The sequence below is a fragment of the Ricinus communis genome, chromosome 7, assembly GCF_019578655.1.
Source record: "Ricinus communis isolate WT05 ecotype wild-type chromosome 7, ASM1957865v1, whole genome shotgun sequence".
NCBI lineage: Eukaryota > Viridiplantae > Streptophyta > Magnoliopsida > Malpighiales > Euphorbiaceae > Ricinus > Ricinus communis.
The window spans coordinates 3,718,543-3,735,989 of NC_063262.1; the positions used below are offsets into that span (position 1 = coordinate 3,718,543).

General features: G+C 38.4%; 1 protein-coding gene and 1 pseudogene across 1 annotated transcript; both read right to left on the reverse strand.

The window, feature by feature from the left end:
• LOC8285603 lies at positions 1-13,983 on the reverse strand (annotated as a pseudogene).
• A 360-nt stretch (positions 13,984-14,343) lies between these two features.
• On the reverse strand, positions 14,344-17,009 carry LOC125370664 (putative transcription factor bHLH041). The gene is made up of 5 exons (XM_048377030.1): positions 16,854-17,009; positions 15,849-16,147; positions 15,504-15,635; positions 15,217-15,390; positions 14,344-14,878 (listed from the first exon to the last, which is right to left on the reverse strand). The coding sequence occupies exons 1-5, from the start codon at positions 16,882-16,884 to the stop codon at positions 14,558-14,560; spliced, it is 957 nt and encodes a 318-aa protein (XP_048232987.1). The 5' UTR covers positions 16,885-17,009; the 3' UTR covers positions 14,344-14,557.
• Between the last annotated feature and the right edge of the window lie 438 nt (positions 17,010-17,447).

Below are 17,447 nucleotides of genomic sequence, written 5' to 3' on the forward strand. Positions count from 1 at the left end.
TAAGTTCGATATTAGTTACGACTTCGTGTAAAATAAGAAATAAAATTTCGTTTCATCTGTAGTTGTAGAGGATTTGTATACTTTAAACATTCTGATTGCTTCCTATTTATTTCGAACTACTAGAAGTTCAAGTCTGCTTCATATTAGAAGCTTTGATGATGATATCACGAGCTTTGGACATGGCCACTAACGGCTCAGCCTTAGGCATGGCGAGTCCAGTCCCTTCTATCATATCAATCTCTATATCACTAACCCTCTTCCATTCAAAGCACTGAATCATAGACCCCAAAGCAAAGCCTACAACTCGATTGGCAAGGCCCATTCCAGGACAAGCCCTCCTGCCGAGACCGAATAGCATGAACCTGTAGTTGTAAGCCTGATCATCTTGACCTCCACATTCAAATCTTTCAGGCTTGAATTCCTCTGCATCATCCCATAGTTTAGGGTCTCTTTGTATAGCCCATGAATTAACAAATAATATTGTATTTTTTGGCACATTGTATCCTTCAAGCGTGCAGTCATTGTTTGAGAAATGTGGAAGAAGCAGTGGACCTACTGGATACAGTCGGACTGTCTCTGATATGATATTCTGAAGATAAGGTAATTTAGAAAGATCTAATTCATCCATCAAGGTTGCATTGCCAATTTGAATGTCCAGCTCATTTTTAGCCTTTTGTAGCACTTGGGGATTGTTTAGCAAATTAGCCATTGCCCATTCTATGGTCAGAGCTGATGATTCTGTGCCTCCAAATACGATATCCTGTAAATTGATAAACCAAAAAGAAAAAACTGCAATCTCAAACTATAATGCAACAAGTGCTTACATGGATGTTATAAAAAAATCTATATACTATCCACAGTTTTTTGTTTTGAAATTTAGTAGAGACTGAATAACTATCAGCATCACCTGCACTTCAATAGTTTTGTGAAATACCACTTAACGGATTAATTTTATACATTAATGATTAAATCCATTATTGTTTATATAACAAAAATAAAATAATTAATAAGTTTGAAATAAAAATATAAGCATTTTTAATAGTGTAAATTAATATAAAACAGATTAACATATTTATAAATATTTACCCTATTGATAGTATTTTTTTAGAATTTTTAATAATTATTTTAAATGATTACTGTATATTAGAAAACTGAAATGCTAATCAATTTAAATTAAATAATAACTGAATAAGTATGTCTTCAATTATTTATATTTTATTTAATTTTTTAAATTTTTTAATATTATGCTTAATTATTAAATAAAAAAATTATATTTAATACTATTTAATCTTTGAAGAAAATGGTTTAAGGGCTTGTAGTCTATGACAAGCCTCTTCTTTCCTCGAATCCTTTCAGACCTTTTTTCCACATAAAAGGCTTGGCAAGCCCATTGTGAAGTAGTGGGTTCAATTAGGCCTTGCTGTAACAATGTCAGGCATTCTGATCGGGCAAGGGCTAGGTCTGTGGGAGACATTCCCATGTGTGTGGCTTTAGTAGGGTTGATGTCTTCATTAAGTTTGAAGGGGGGGCTGATATAGAATTGTGGATTTTTCCACAGAGGAAGAGGATGTTGAAAATGTGAATGAGATTCGATGTAATCGGAAGGAATTTTTCCGTATGGTAGGAATGGAGGAATAGTATCCTCACGGAAAATAGATTTGAAGTTTCAGACAAACTGACTGTCTCTTGAACTTTATGCCAGTTGGAAGAATTTGGAGCTTTTGAGCTTGGTGATAAACATCAAACCCTATCAGGATATCCTTATTTGGAAGATCCGAACCAATGATGTGCGTCCATACAACGCAATCAGGAAAGAACTAAATTCCGATCTTCTGTCTTGTGATCAGAGTGGTTTTGAAGGTTTGACCATTGGCTGCTCTGAAGAACTGATCATGGGGCTTCCAATACTCTGATGGGAGAACCATTGGGTTCATCATGCTTCTTTGTGCCCCAGTGTCAAAGAAAGCTATGACTGGTACAAGCTTGGAGTATTTTGAGGATAGTATCTGTATGGGAATATATGGAACTGGAGGAGGTTTTTTAATAAATTGAAAAGTTTCAGGAGGTGGAGAAGAAACAAAGAAAGAAGACAGTAGGGTTGGAGAGAGAGGATATTGTATTACATCTTCAAGAATATTTTCCCGACTTTCTTCATGTAGATCAATCATTAAGATAGGTATTTCACTATCGTCTGAGTCTGAAGAAGATTCTTGTGAGGACTCTATGGAGTCTGAGAACTCCATTTCTAATCCAAATAACCTTTCTGGGGTAAGATCCTCTTGTTCCGAAAGTAGAGATTCTATCTCCGCTTCAAAAGAGTCTGGAAGAGATAAAGACATGTTGACTTGTTGAATCATCTTTGCTGACTTTTCTGGATTCCTAGGACAATTTTTGCATAGTGTCCTTTCTTTCGCGGATGAAACATCCGCCGGACTTGTACCATGATTCCGTTTCTTACGGAAGTATTTGAATCTCTTTGGGTTCTTTTCCCCGAACTTCTTGTTCTTCTAGCGTGTATTTCCGGAAATGATGTCCGGATTTCTTCTTATGGTTTGAGCGATACGGTCGCTTTGCACTTAATCTTGAGGTGGTTTTTGTTGCAAGCCTTTTGGACTATCAAGTCCCTTTGAGATAACCTTTTGAATAACTCCTGTTGGTCACACAGTCTCTTAATGGAAGAGAGTGTGAATTGCCAAATTTCGCCAAGTGTAATAGAGGTAACTGGTCTCTTTGTTGCCGCAATCATATTGTTGACCTCAGGTTGTATTTCATCCGGCAGAGAGGTGATGAAGGTGTACTTTAGTGTATCGTCACCATCATGTCCTCCAATGACATAGTAGAGTTTGGACATAGCCGAATAGTGCTTTTCCAGATCCTTCATTTTTAATGAACAGCATTTTCGATCAAAGAACTCTTATTTCTGCTGTCTTATGACAAGGTCATAACTCCCAAGGCCCGATTATGAAGGATTATTCTGCTGGCGATGGAGTTGGCGAGTGACAAATTGAAGCCTAGTGTATTCGTGCTAAGATCAAACCAATCTCTTAAGCTTCCTAGAACCTTGTGACAAATTCGGCAAGGACTTTTTTGAGTGTGGCCCCTTCAAGGGTCATCTGAAGATCAATCCATGCCAAGAATTCGGAAAGCTTGTCCTTCCATTTTGATGGTGGTAGGTCATCAAAAGTGAACCAAGGTCCTGTGCTAGCTGGTTTTGACCTTGGGTTTGGAGCTCCAGTGGGAGCAAAGAATAACGGAGCATCCTCATCTTCAGGTTCCACTATTTCTGGACTGGGATCAGTAGCAGAAGTGTTCATGAGAATCTCAGTGATGTCCGCCATCTCTGAATTATCTGAAGAGGATTCTGAATCATACGGACTGATGAGAGATTGCTCTAGAAGTTTGTCTTTAGAGGCTAGAGGAGGAGGGTTTTTCTTTGGCTGGGTTTCTGAGTTTTTTGGGTAAAGGTGAGAGAATGTGCCAAATGGCTGATAAAGGGTTTCTTGTGGTTGTTCTGGTTGTGAAAGAAAAGGGAAAGAAGAATAGTACGAAGGAGCAATAGCCGATGATGTGGAGGCTGCTGAAGTAAAGGATGGAATCATAGTAGACTGGTCTCTTCGTAGATCATGCTCAATTTGATCTATTTATTTCTTCAGCCGTGTGATCTCCTTTTCCTTTTGTATGAAAGCGGGTGTAATGGGCTGAGGTATCCGAAGCTCTCTATCCAGAGCCTGATACTTTGCTGTAAGCGATGAATAAAGTTGGAGTACTTCTTGTGAGAAAGTATCCAACGTATGATCCAGCTTTTGAGCCAGGTGTAAAGCTTGGTCCAGTTTCCCATCTATCTTTTTTAGATAGGTATTCTGGACGATCGAGTTGGAGGTTTGCCAGTTCAGCACCTCTTCTGGTGGTGTCAGCGGCTCTAGTGATCCAGAGGGAGAAATCCTTGAAGGAAGGATTTCTGATCTCTTGTTCTTTGTTTTCCCTAAAGGAGGAAAATCCTCTGGCTGGAACATGTAGCACTCTTAAATTGCTGGTTGTTCTGCTGATATGGAAGACAGAGATGAAGAACATCTAGAAGTTCGTGGTGTTGTAACCGAAACCGTGGTTTCAAACCCTGTGGGAGCTGAGCTCTTGCAGGTTTCATTTTCCAGCCTATAAACTCTTAGATCTTTCTGGATCTCTTTTCTGCAGGTTGCAGAAGGGGGTTTTCCGTATTCGACCTTAAGTTGAGCTAGAAATACCTTGAATTCATCGTAAGAGACATCAATGATTGTTTTTCCTTCTTTGGCAAAGAACTCAATTGCCTCATCGAACATTGGCAGAGGCTTTTTACTTTTCTTCTAGGAACCATCTGGATCCCGATCATCTGGCTTAGGATGAATTTCTGAACAAGAAGTATCCAGAGATATCTTCTTTGGGTTCTTCTTTGGATGCTGAAAACAGGGTTCAGCATAATCCATATCATCATTACACATGCATCCTGGCTTGCACATTTCTGGGGCTATATCCCAGACACAGTGTCCTCTGACTTGTGCAGCATAGATCTGATTGCTAGATGATTGAAAGGAGTGAATAGGGATCTTCTCCCTAGGCCGTGATACAGGTTGTATCATTGATGCTTGGAAAATTGATGGTGCTGAGGAAGATTCCTCAGTTCTTGTAAAGACTGTCTTAACAGTCCCATTCTTTTGCTGAATAAAGAGGGGATCTGTGGCTTGTACTGGTTTTGATTGAGATGCTTGAAGCTTCTCATAATTTGTTACCCACTCAATAGGAATTAGTTTCTGTAGATCTTCCTTTTCAAGCTGTCGAGGAGCTTGAACTATTGTAGGGGTTTGACCAGAATCAGCCATGATGTACAAAGCATCATATGAGGCTTGAAAGCCTGGGATCTGCAAGTTAAGTGCATGATCCTGCAATCGATAAACGATCTGATGGTGAAGAGTCGCTGAGAGAGCATTTTCAACTTGACTAGCTCCCGTGATCTGAACTTGTACTTTCAAGGCAGTGGATAGATAAGGATCACTCAGAGAGAGGTTAAAGTTTGGGAAGAAAGTCAAAACAACACTACCAGTGTTGAGTGTTGTGACTATTGTCCTAATCACTGCATGCTCGTACTTGAGATAACGAGTGTCCAGGAGCGACATACGTGCTGTAACAGGCAATCCCATCCTTCCATGATAGGAAAGGACAAGTCTCACGGCTCCAAGAAGGAGATGAGAGTAGCCTTGTTTCCGCTATTGTTCTATGAAAGAGGTGGGGATTTCTAGAGTAACATACTGCTCTTGAGAAGTAGCAGTAAGTGAACACTGAGAAAGTGAGGAAGATTGAACATATTCTTTTATGGTGAGGGGTTGTTTATGGATAAGCTAGTTAAAGGTTTTTCTGAAAAAGTTTTGTTTCTTGAAAATATTGTAAGGGTTCATAATGGGTACTAGGGTGTTTTCTATTTGAACATTTTCTGGTATATGGGAGATTTCTACAAGATGGTCTATCTTGTTAGATATGGTTTTCTTACATGAAGGAGAAAATTATAGAGCAGAGGTGTGGGTAGTAATCTCTGTAGTTATGGTGTTTAGATTTCTCTTCTCTGTTACCAAGGCCCAATACTATTCCAAATTTGACCTAAAGGCAGGCTTTTGGCAACTCGGTATACAGCCCACAGAAAGATACAAGACTGCATTTTGTATCCCTAATGCCCAATACCAATGGACTGTTATGCCCTTTGGGCTCAAGACGACCCCATCTCAATTCCAGAAGACCATGATTGAGATTTTTGGCCTATCCTTTACTCTTCTTTGATCTACATCGACGACATCCTACTATTCTCAGAAACAGCAGAGGACCACCACCAACTGTTACAACAGTTCCTTGCCATCATCCAGAAATATGGCATTATGCTGTCAGAAAAAAAGAGCACTATTGGCCAATGAGAAATTGAATTTCTCGGAATGCATTTCAAGAATGGCCAGTACACATATGGTCCCCACCTGACAAAGGAACTTGATGATTTTCCAGAAGAGAATCTATCGGTAAAACAAATTCAACAGTTCCTTGAAATCCTAAATTATGTTCGAGAGGCCATTCCACACCTGTCTAGTTACACGTGCCACCTCTCAAAGATGCTCAAGAAGAATCCTCCTCCATGGGGAGCGGAACAAACAACAGTTGTCAAAAAACTAAAAGAGCTGGCCCACAATCCGCCACCTGTTACAATCCCGTCAGTAGGAGAACTTATTCTCCAAACAGATGCATCTGACTATGCATAGGGGCCGTCCTTCTAGAAAAGCTCCACGACAAGGAACAATTATGTGGATATGTATCGGGTCAGTTTTCCTCTTCAGAAAAATATTATCACACGACCTACAAGGAAATTTTGGCGGTCAAGTACGGGATAAAAAAGTTTGAATTCTTCCTGATTGGACAGCACTTCCTGGTTCGGATGGATAACTCTTCCTTCCCAAAGATTCTTGAATCTAACCAGAAGACCTGGCCTGAGCCCCAACTATTGAGATTAAAGTCCTGGTTCAGCATGTATGATTTTAAGGTTGAGCATATAAAAGGGATAAGAAACCTAATCCCAGATTTCTTATCCAGATTTTCCAAACCTCAGAATCAGCCTATAGTACTTTTCACCTCTACGATAAATCTTCCCATAATCTTTATGGCTTCTTCATCTTCCAGAACCAACCTGCAACCTCCTTCACCTCCAGATCTTCCCAACAATCTCACAACCAAATAAGTCACTGACTTTGCCCGGAATATGATGTTTCATTATTTGGCAACTTTTCAACAGACCTTCTCACTTCCAATACAACCCAACTTCTTCTTTCCAGACTACCCTTGGTGTCTGATTTATCACTTATCTCCTGAACATGCAAAGCATGAAAGTGAGTTATGGTTCCTATGGTGCCTATCTACAGTCTGTTATCATGCTATAGAGGTGCCCGTTATGAATCTTTTACACTTCTTCAACAATGAAGCAAACTCGGGGTCATATCCATGGAAATTCCTTACCTGGTTTAAAACTCCATATCAATAGACAGGAGATCTCCTTAAGCTTATCCATGAGCATCGGTTATTCTCAGACAACATTTTCAAAGCCTCGGAATATCATGCTATTTTCATATTACACAGGCCCTATCTCCGACTAACAGAAGACACATATGCAACCCAGAATATCTGTTACCATTGGAGAACACTTAATAGTCCTCTACATCTTGCTTTGCCAGCAATCACAGAAGACCTAAAACGGGCCCTGCAATACAGAAATGAATCAAGGACGACTAATGTCTCAGCACCATTAGTATGCACATTCAATGGACATCAATCAACTGGACAATCCATTGAACGTTTCTGTAACCTTCTGACCCCACTGGATGATCCTACCTTAACCAGGGCACAGCAAGAAGCTCTCATGCAAGACTCCCAGCCAATGGATGATGACCAATATGACAATTTTTGAATTATTGTATTTTCTCCTACTAGAGTGAAAGATGAATCGTCCTTATTGTCTTATTAGCAGATTGTATTATTAGGTTCTTGTCCTATTATGCATGTGAATTACTTTTGTGTATTATTGTTGTAAGTGGAGTGCAAGTGGGATGTCCACTTGGTTATGAGTCGTAAGTGGAATGCATTATTAGGACCTTGTCCTATTATGCATGTGACTTACTTTTGTGAAGAAGAGTGAATTATAAATCATAAGTGGAATGCATTATTAGGACCTTGTCCTATTATGCATGTGAATTACTTTTGTGTATTATTGTTGTAAGTGGAGTGCAAGTGGGATGTCCACTTGGTCTCTTTTGTCTTCTTGTATCATTACTTCTCTCTATATAAGGAGAAGTCATTTTGAATAAAGAGGGCAAGTTCCCATTAAGCAATTTCTTACTCTTTGATATTTCTTACTCTCTCATGGCCTTCTAAACTCTTTCCCTCTCTTCTCCTCGATCCAATGGCAATGAACTAATAATTGCTACGATCTGTTTCTGGTATGATCCAAAAGGGCTAACTCGGCTCTAGAAATCCAAAAGAGCAGAAAGACCCCCATGGCGAGGTGCCTCTTTGTGGTCTTAGCTTGAGGATATTCACATGCCTTGAGTTTACAGCATGAGGATTATACCATGAACAGCTCTCGGCTTTATTTGGTATCAGAGCCTTGGTAACAGAGAAGAGAAATCTAAATACCATGACTACAGAGATTACTACCCACACCTCTGCTCTACAACTTTCTCCTTCATGTAAGAAAACCATATCTAACAAGATAGACCATCTTGTAGAAATCTCCCATATACCAGAAAATGTTCAAATAGAAAACACCCTAGTACCCATTATGAACCCTTACAATATTTTCAAGAAACAAAACTTTTTCAGAAAAACCTTTAACCAGCTTATCCATAAACAACCCCTCACCATAAAAGAATATGTTCAATCTTCCTCACTTTCTCGTTGTTCACTTCACCGCTACTTCTCAAGAGCGGTGATGTTACTCTAGAAATCCCCACCTCTTTCATAGAACAATGGCGGAAACAAGGCTACTCTCATCTCCATCTCGGAGCCGCGAGACTTGTCCTTTCCTATCATGGAAGGATGGGATTGCATTACATGACGTGTATGTCGCCTCGGACACTCGTTATCTCAAGTACGAGCATGCGTTGATTGGGACAATAGTCACAACACTCAATACTGGTAGTGTTGTTTTGACTTTCTTCCCAAACTTTAACCTCTCTCTGAGTGATCATTATCTATCCACTGCCTTGAAAGTACAAGTCCAGATCACGGGAGCTAGTCAAGTTGAAAATGCTCTCTCAGCGACTCTTCACCATCAGATCGTTTATCGATTGCAGGATCATGCACTTAACTTGCAAATCCCAGTCTTTCAAGCCTCATCTGATGCTTTGTACATCATGGCTGATTCTGGTCAAACCCCTACAATAGTTCAAGCTCTTCGACAGCTTGAAAAGGAAGATCTACATAAACTAATTCCTATTGAGTGGGTAACAAATTATGAGAAGCTTCAAGCATCTCAATCAAAACCAGAACAAGCCACAGATCCCCTCTTTATTCAGCAAAAGGATGGGACTGTTAAGACGGTCTTTACAAGAACTGAGGAATCTTCCTCAGCACCATCAATTTTCCAAGCATCAATGATACAACCTGTATCACGGCCTAGGGAGAAGATCCCTATTCATTCCTTTCAAGCATCTGGCAATCAGATCTATGCTGCACAAGTCAGAGGACACTTTGTCTGGGATGTAGCCCAAGAAATGTGCAAGCCAGGATGCATGTGTAATGATGATATGGATTATGCTGAACCCTGTTTTCAGCATCCAAAGAAGAACCCAAAGAAGATATCTCTGGATACTTCTTGTTCAGAAATTCATCCTAAGCCAGATGATCGGGATCCAGATGGTTCCCAGAAGAAAAGTAAAAAGCCTCTGCCAATGTTCGATGAGGCAATTGAGTTCCTTGCCAAAGAAGGAAAAACAGTCATTGATGTCTCTTACGATGAATTCAAGGTACTTCTGGCTCAACTTAAGGTCGAATACGGAAAACCCCCTTCTGCAACCTGCAGAAAAGAGAACCAGAAAGATCTAAGAGTTTATAAGCTGGAAAACGAAACCTGCAAGAGCTCAGCTCCCACAGGGTTTGAAACCACAGTTTCGGTTACAACGCCACGAACTTCTAGATGTTCTTCATCTCTGTCTTCCATATCAGCAGAACAACCAGCAATTCAAGAGTGCTACATGTTCCAGCCAAAGGATTTCCCTCCTTTAGGGAAAACAGAGAACAAGAGATCAGAAATCCTTCCTTCAAGGATTTCTCCCTCTGGATCACTAGAGCCGCTGACACCACCAGAAGAGATGCTGAACTGGCAAACCTCCAACTCGATCGTCGAGAATACCTATCTAAAAAAGATAGATGGGAAACTGGACCAAGCTTTACACCTGGCTCAAAAGCTGGATCATAAGTTGGATACTTTCTCACAAGAAGTACTCCAACTTTATTCATCGCTTACAGCAAAGTATCAGGCTCTGGATAGAGAGCTTCGGATACCTCAGCCCATTACACCCGCCTTCATACAAAAGGAAAAGGAGATCACACGGTTGAAGAAACAAATAGATCAAATTGAGCATGATCTACGAAGAGACCAGTCTACTATGATTCCATCCTTTACTTCAGCAGCCTCCACATCATCGGCTATTGCTCCTTTGTACTATTCTTCTTTCCCTTTTCTTTCACAACCAGAACAACCACAAGAAACCCTTTATCAGCCCTTTGGCACATTCTCTCACCTTTACCCAAAAAACTCAGAAACCCAGCCAAAGAAAACCCCTCCTCCTCTAGCCTCTAAAGACAAACTTCCAGAGCAATCTCTCATCAGTCTGTATGATTCAGAATCCTCTTCAGATAATTCAGAGATGGTGGACATCACTGAGATTCTCATGAACACTTCTGCTACTGATCCCAGTCCAGAAATAGTGGAACCTGAAGATGAGGATGCTCAGTCATTCTTTGCTCCCACTGGAGCTCCAAACCCAAGGTCAAAACCAGCTAGCACAGGACCTTGGTTCACTTTTGATGACCTACCACCATCAAAATGGAAGGACAAGCTTTCCGAATTCTTGGCATGGATTGATCTTCAGATGACCCTTGAAGGGGCCACACTCAAAAAAGTTCTTGCCGAATTTGTCACAAGGTTTATCGGAAGCTTAAGAGATTGGTTTCAGTCTCAGCCTGAATACACTAGGCTTCAATTTGTCACTCTGCCAACTCCATCAGCAGTAGTAACAATCCTCCATAACCAGTTCCTTGGGAGTTATGACCTTGTCATAAGACAGCAGAAATAAGAGTTCTTTGATCGAAAATGCTGTTCATTAAAAATGAAGGATCTGGAAAAGCACTATTCGGCTATGTCCAAACTCTACTATGTCATTGGAGGACATGATGGTGACGATACACTAAAGTACACCTTCATCACCTCTCTGCCGGATGAAATACAACCTGAGGTCAACAATATGATTGCGGCAACAAAAAAACCAGTTACCTCTATTACATTTGGCGAAATTTGGCAATTCACACTCTCTTTCATTAAGAGACTGTGTGACCAACAAGAGTTATTCAAAAGGTTATCTCAAAGGGACTTGATAGTCCAAAAGGCTTGCAACAAAAACCACCTCAAGATTAAGTGCAAAGCAGCCAACTGTGTCTGTTCAAACCATAAGAAGAAACCTGGACATCATTTCCAGAAATACACGCGCAGCAACAAGAAGTTCAAGGAAAAGAACCCAAAGAGATTCAAATACTTCCATAAGAAACGGAATCAAGGGTACAAGTCTGACAGATGTTTCATCTGCAAAAGAAAGGGACACTATGCAAAAAATTGTCCTAGGAATCTAGAAAAGTCAACACAGATGATTCAACAAGTCAGCATGTCTTTATCTCTTCTAGACTCTTTTGAAGCGGAGATAGAATCTCTACTTTCGGAACAAGAGGATCTTACCCCAGAAAGCTTATTTGGATTAGAAATTGAGTTCTCAGACTCCACAGAGTCCTCACAAGAATCTTCTTCAGATTCAGACGATAGTGAAATACTTATCTTAATTATTGATCTACATGAAGAAAGTCGGGAAAATATTCTTGAAGATGTAATACAATATCCTCTCTCTCCAATCATACTGTCTTCTTTCTTTGTTTCTTCTCCACCTCCTGAAACTTTTCAATTTATTACAAAACCTCCTCCAGTTCCATATATTTCCATACAGATACTATCCTCAAAATACTACAAGTCTGTACCAGTCATAGCTTTCTTTGACACTGGGGCACAAAGAAGCATGATGAACCCAATGGTTCTCCCATCAGAGTATTGGAAGCCCCATGATCAGTTCTTCAGAGCAGCCAATGGTCAAACCTTCAAAACCACTCTGATCACAAGACAGAAGATCGGAATTCAGTTCTTTCCTGATTGCGTTGTATGGACGCACATCATTGGTTCGGATCTTCCAAATAAGGATATCCTGATAGGGTTTGATGTTTATCACCAAGCTCAAAAGCTCCAAATTCTTCCAACTGGCATAAAGTTCAAGAGTTTACATAATCAAACTTCAAATCATTTCATGACAGATACTATTCCTCCATTCCTACCATACGGGGAAAAATTCCTTCGATTCGCGAATCTCATTCACATTTTCAACATCCTCTTCCTCTGTGGAAAAATCCACAATTCTATATCAGTCTCCCCTTCAAACTTAATGAAGATATCAACCCTACTAAAGCCACACACATGGGAATGTCTCCTGAGGCTAATTGAACCCACTTGATGGGTTTGCCAAGCCTTTTATGTGGAAAAAAGGTCTAAAAGAATTCGAGGAAAAAAGAGGCTTGTCATAGACTACAAGCCCTTAAACTTCTATTATTAGATTTATACATAATAAATTATTAATATTATTAATTATTATATTAAATTAATAAACAATCAAGTTAATTTAATTAATTAAAAAATTAATAATGTCGGCAGAACAGCCCATAAGTCCAAACCAAAGAAAAACATAAGATAAATAAAAGCCATCGGTACATGTCACCATGTGGTGTTAGCCTACAAAGATTGTACAACAGACATTAATGGTGGTCTATTCTTGTTATATCAAAAAGTCAGGCATCTTTTCACCCAAAAAAGGAGTTGGGCATCTTCTGTCTTTTTCTTGGAAGAAAAAAAGAAGCTTTGCAACCATCTCACTGGATTTAGTGATTTACATTATAGATACACATATAGTTACTTTCTATTAAAAAGAAATAACTTCATAGAAATGTTTTGAAAATACTCACATTTTATAACCATTAATTTGATCAAATGCTGGGAACTCTTATTGTTTAAAAGAAGAAAAAAAAAAGAACTTTTTATCATTTAATTTTGGCCCACAAATTTAGAAGTTCTAGTTTGGTCCCTTGACTTTATATGCTAAATGGTGGGAGAAAAGAAAGGGAAAGGGAAAAGGAAAAAGGATGAAGAAGGAAAATGCAAAAGCTAGGAAAGAGATGACGCTTACCAGTATAAGGCCCTTGATGATTTCATCTGAATAATATTCTGGCTCTGATTCTTGCAAAGAAAGAAGATGACTGATCATTGTTTTACTACCCTTATCACTATTTCTATGCCCGTCAATAAGAACTTGCAAAAAATCATCACATCTTTTACCAAGTTCCTTCACCTTCTTCAAATAACCCTGATAATCAATCCACTGTAAAATTGGCAAGAAATCTCCTGGATATGACGCTTCTGCATACTTAAAAATCTCCCTTATCATCTCCCTGAACTGCCTCGCCGTCCCTTCACCCTCGTTGCCGCCATACCTTTTTCCTGTCACCATACGCATAATTATATTAAATGTTAGCTCCGAGAGCATGGGTCTCAGCTCTACCTTAGCATAATCACTGAAAGAAACACGACAAAGTTTTGTTAAGAAGCTCTTGACTTCGTCTCTTCTTATGCCCAAAAACGAATGGAGGCGATTGGTTGAGAAGATTTCGAGAGCGCTTATACGGCGAATATTGCGCCAGTGATCACCATATGGGGCGGTTACGAGGGTGGTATGGTTTAGCTGAGGTATTTTCCCATGATTAAGGGAGGGCGATTGGCGAGAACAATATCATTTTTGGTGAAACATTCTTGAACTATTGATGGTGATGACACTACGATTGCTAGGTAGGATCCTAACTGTAGAGAAAAGATAGAACCGTACTTTTGAGAAAGAGAGTGGAGAGAACGATGAATAGGTTGCTTGAGAAGATGGAGATGGCCTAGAACAGGAACAGCAGGTGGGCTTGGTGGGAGCTTTCTGTGTCTTCTTTTATGCAAGCAAAGCTTGAAAGCAAGAAGGAGAAAGAAAACACAAGTTATGATGAGCAAGGTACCCTCTTCCATTGTTGAAATTCAAATGTAGTTTTGTGTTTTAAGTTTCTATAGTTTGATTATATGCGAAGGGAAAGTTGACCTTCATTAGAAAACCGCAACTTGCTCTGAGACTTTTGGGACATTATGGGGTTAATTTCATTCATAGTCCCTGAGCTTTGTTGTTCTTTTCATCAATATTCTTTAAACTTTAATTTGTCAAGTCACTCAACTTCAATTAGAAGTTCTTAATCACCTAATTTCAATTATAATTTTATAATAAAATCTTGAGAAACTTATGGTATTCATGCCATTCCTTTATTTTTTGAATTAATTATTACCGTTTAAAATTAAGGTAATAAAGCAGAAATCCTCGTCAGGAAAGTACGATTGTCATATGAATATAATATACAATTAAAAAAATTTCATAATACAATGAATAAAAAAAAAAATAAATAAACACAGAGATTAATAAATTTTGGCTATCAAATGACATTGTCTTCTATCAAAAAAAAAGAAATCCTACAATTTAAAAACCAAAGTTTAATGAGCAGATAAAGGTCCGAAGTGAACTGGTCTAAAGCTCACTTCACAGAAAACATCAATAAGAACTAGTCTGTGGTGAATTGAAAATTTGTGTATATTGTCAAAGGAAGGGTTGCCATCCTAAAAAAAGGAGGAATGTTGACGTTTGCGCTTGGTAGAGAAATGGCTCGAGCAAGATGCAACGCTGGCAACAGGAGAATCACCTGCAGCTCCTTTGGATGATTCTGAACTAGTGTGTTCTTCCTCGTAGCTTTGAGAGGAGATGGTAGTGGTTCGGCTGCCATTTAAGAACATACTTTTGTGAAAATTAGACAGACCATGTTCACCACCACTCTGCTCAGGCATGTAGGGAAAAAAGAACACATCGTTATCTGAAATTCCCTTATAAGACGTTAATCCATATGCAGCAACCCCTTCTGGCTGGTAACAACTTTGATGTTTCTGAGATGTTAGCCTAGAATTTAGTCCGATGATTGATTGCAGAGCCAATAGATTATAAATGATGAGACAATACAGCAACTTTTTTTGAATTAGAATTCCCAATCAACCTCATGATTACTCCTTTGTTAGAGTTAAGATTGAGGCTGTCCTCCTATAAAAAAACAAAATACAATAGCACTCTGTTGTTTCAAACTTGGGAGCACAATGCCAGTACCCCTGGACCACTGGATTAATCGCACTCAATTACCTATACATACATAAACGTGAAGTGCACATTTATACATATATTTGAATTGAAATTTTTTAATGCATTGCCTCATAACAGCAACTGGACATACCTTTGTTTGAGGAAGAAGCTTTGTCGACGAGGACTCACAGACATTTTCTGCAGCTTCATTGGCAGGCACAAGCTGTGACTCTAGTTGTTGGTTTTTCTGGCTAAGCTTGGCAACTAGATCTTGCAGAGAGGCCAAGTACTCCCTTGTTTGAGTTAGAATTGATACCTTATCTTTCTAATAAACAAAATCAAAATTTGACGAGTTTTAGATCAATGCATACATAAACTTCAATTGAGAAGCTCTATGTATCAGGCTCTGAATATTGCACAGTAGAAATTCTGTCATACATTGACTTTTGAAGGGAGAAGCTTTCTCAATTCTTGAAACCTTTCATTAATCATTTCGCGCCTTCGACGCTCTGATAAAATATGGTGGAATTGAGCCCTCGTGGCACTTTTTGCCAGCACATCTGTCCGCCTCTGTTGGATTTTAGAGCAGAGAGAAGTGGAGAAAGTGAGAATTCACACAGGTGCTGATAGAGTAAATCTTCACAAAGACTTCCAAGCCTTATATATACTGCTACATAAGGCTGAATCAGTACATTAAATTAAACCATACCCTCAACCACCCAGATGACAAAATGAGTTTTCTTACTTGAAAACAAAAGTTTCAACAGAGTCTCCATAGCTTACAGGTTGGAAGTTTTTATAATAAGCAATTGCTCGATTAAGCATGTTTTGCCTTTGTATCCCATTTTTCCTTGATGTTGTGGGGGTCAAACTCGGGGCAAAACACTTGAAAGCACTCTGCCTTTCTGAAATTACTTCTCTCTCCTGGCTTGTGAAATGGATGTTCTCTGTATGAGAAGACAGTAGCTTGGATTGCTGGTTTGAATTAGCAGTACTGGGTTTTGGTTGCAAAGGTTTGGTTGTGCATAGTACTGGTCGCAACGATGGACCCTCTTGAACTTTAGGTAACTGGGATGTGGAAACTGATGAACACATAGAAACGTGTATTTTAACAATTCTGCAAATAATAAAGAAAAAAAGATTTACTAATACTATTATTTTCATTAATTCCACTCTCTAGTCACATTTGCAATTTGATTCTTAATTTTGATAAAATAAATAAATAAACTTTTCCTATAATTCCAACATTTGAAGAAGAAATTGGAGCTAAAAAAACCATAATTTGGCCCATAATTATCAGCGAATGCTGGATATGATCTCATTTTCTGTAATTTCTTTATGGTAGTATATAAAAGACAAGAGTTATGTGTTCTTGCTGCCCTTTTTAATGTTTTGGATTAAGTCTTATTTATGAACTTTGCAGCTCTCTAAATTCACATCCGACGGAATTTAAAAGCTTGACAAAGAAGAGATGAAGAAAAGAAAGAAACAAACGAACTTCAAACATAATCTCTTTAAGTAATAAATTTCAAAGGGAGTAAAACTGACAAGACAACAGAATTGAATATCTATAAATGTTTATGTGAAATCTCCTGAATCCATTAACAAATTAATGTAAGTACAATTTTTCACATGGAGCTACAATCCAATCGCATAGATCAAACTAAATTTTAAAAATAGAAGAAAGAGATTTGATATTTTCTATAAACAATACTGATTATAATTATGATAATAAAAGGGTGAAATTTAGAGATATATTACAGTGGAAATAAGAGTATGAAGTCTAACCAGATTTTAGTTGAAGTTGTGAAGAAGTCATGATTTGTAATACAAATCCCCGGTGATCAGCTGTAATTCTGAAGAGAGGAAACTTGAAAAGTGTTCCCAAAGTTCTAAAACCAGGAGGGTGGTGCTTGGTAATAGCAACAAAGTCATAGTTGGTCCACTTTTTATTATTCTTAAGTTATTAAATAATATTTTTTTTCTTAAAAAGATAGAACTGGCATGCCCTACTGCATAGACTTCTGGGATTGACTTGAAACATTTTCATGGCTAAATGCTGTTCAGATTACTTTTCACTTGGGTCCCATCATGTCGGCGGAACAGTATTGGAATATTTAATTTCCACTAAATAATATAAATATAATATATTTTGTTCATAAGAGATTTAATATAAAAATATTTAATAAATTAATATATAATATAATAGCTATTAAAGACATTTAGCTATTTCATAAATATTTCTTTTACTATAAAGTAAAAGTTTATATATTTACATGCACAATTTGACCTTTAAAAAATCTAGAAGCTATGGTTTATAAATCATTAAATATTTAACTTTTTATTTTAATTAATAACCTATTGCCAATACTTAGTTTAATA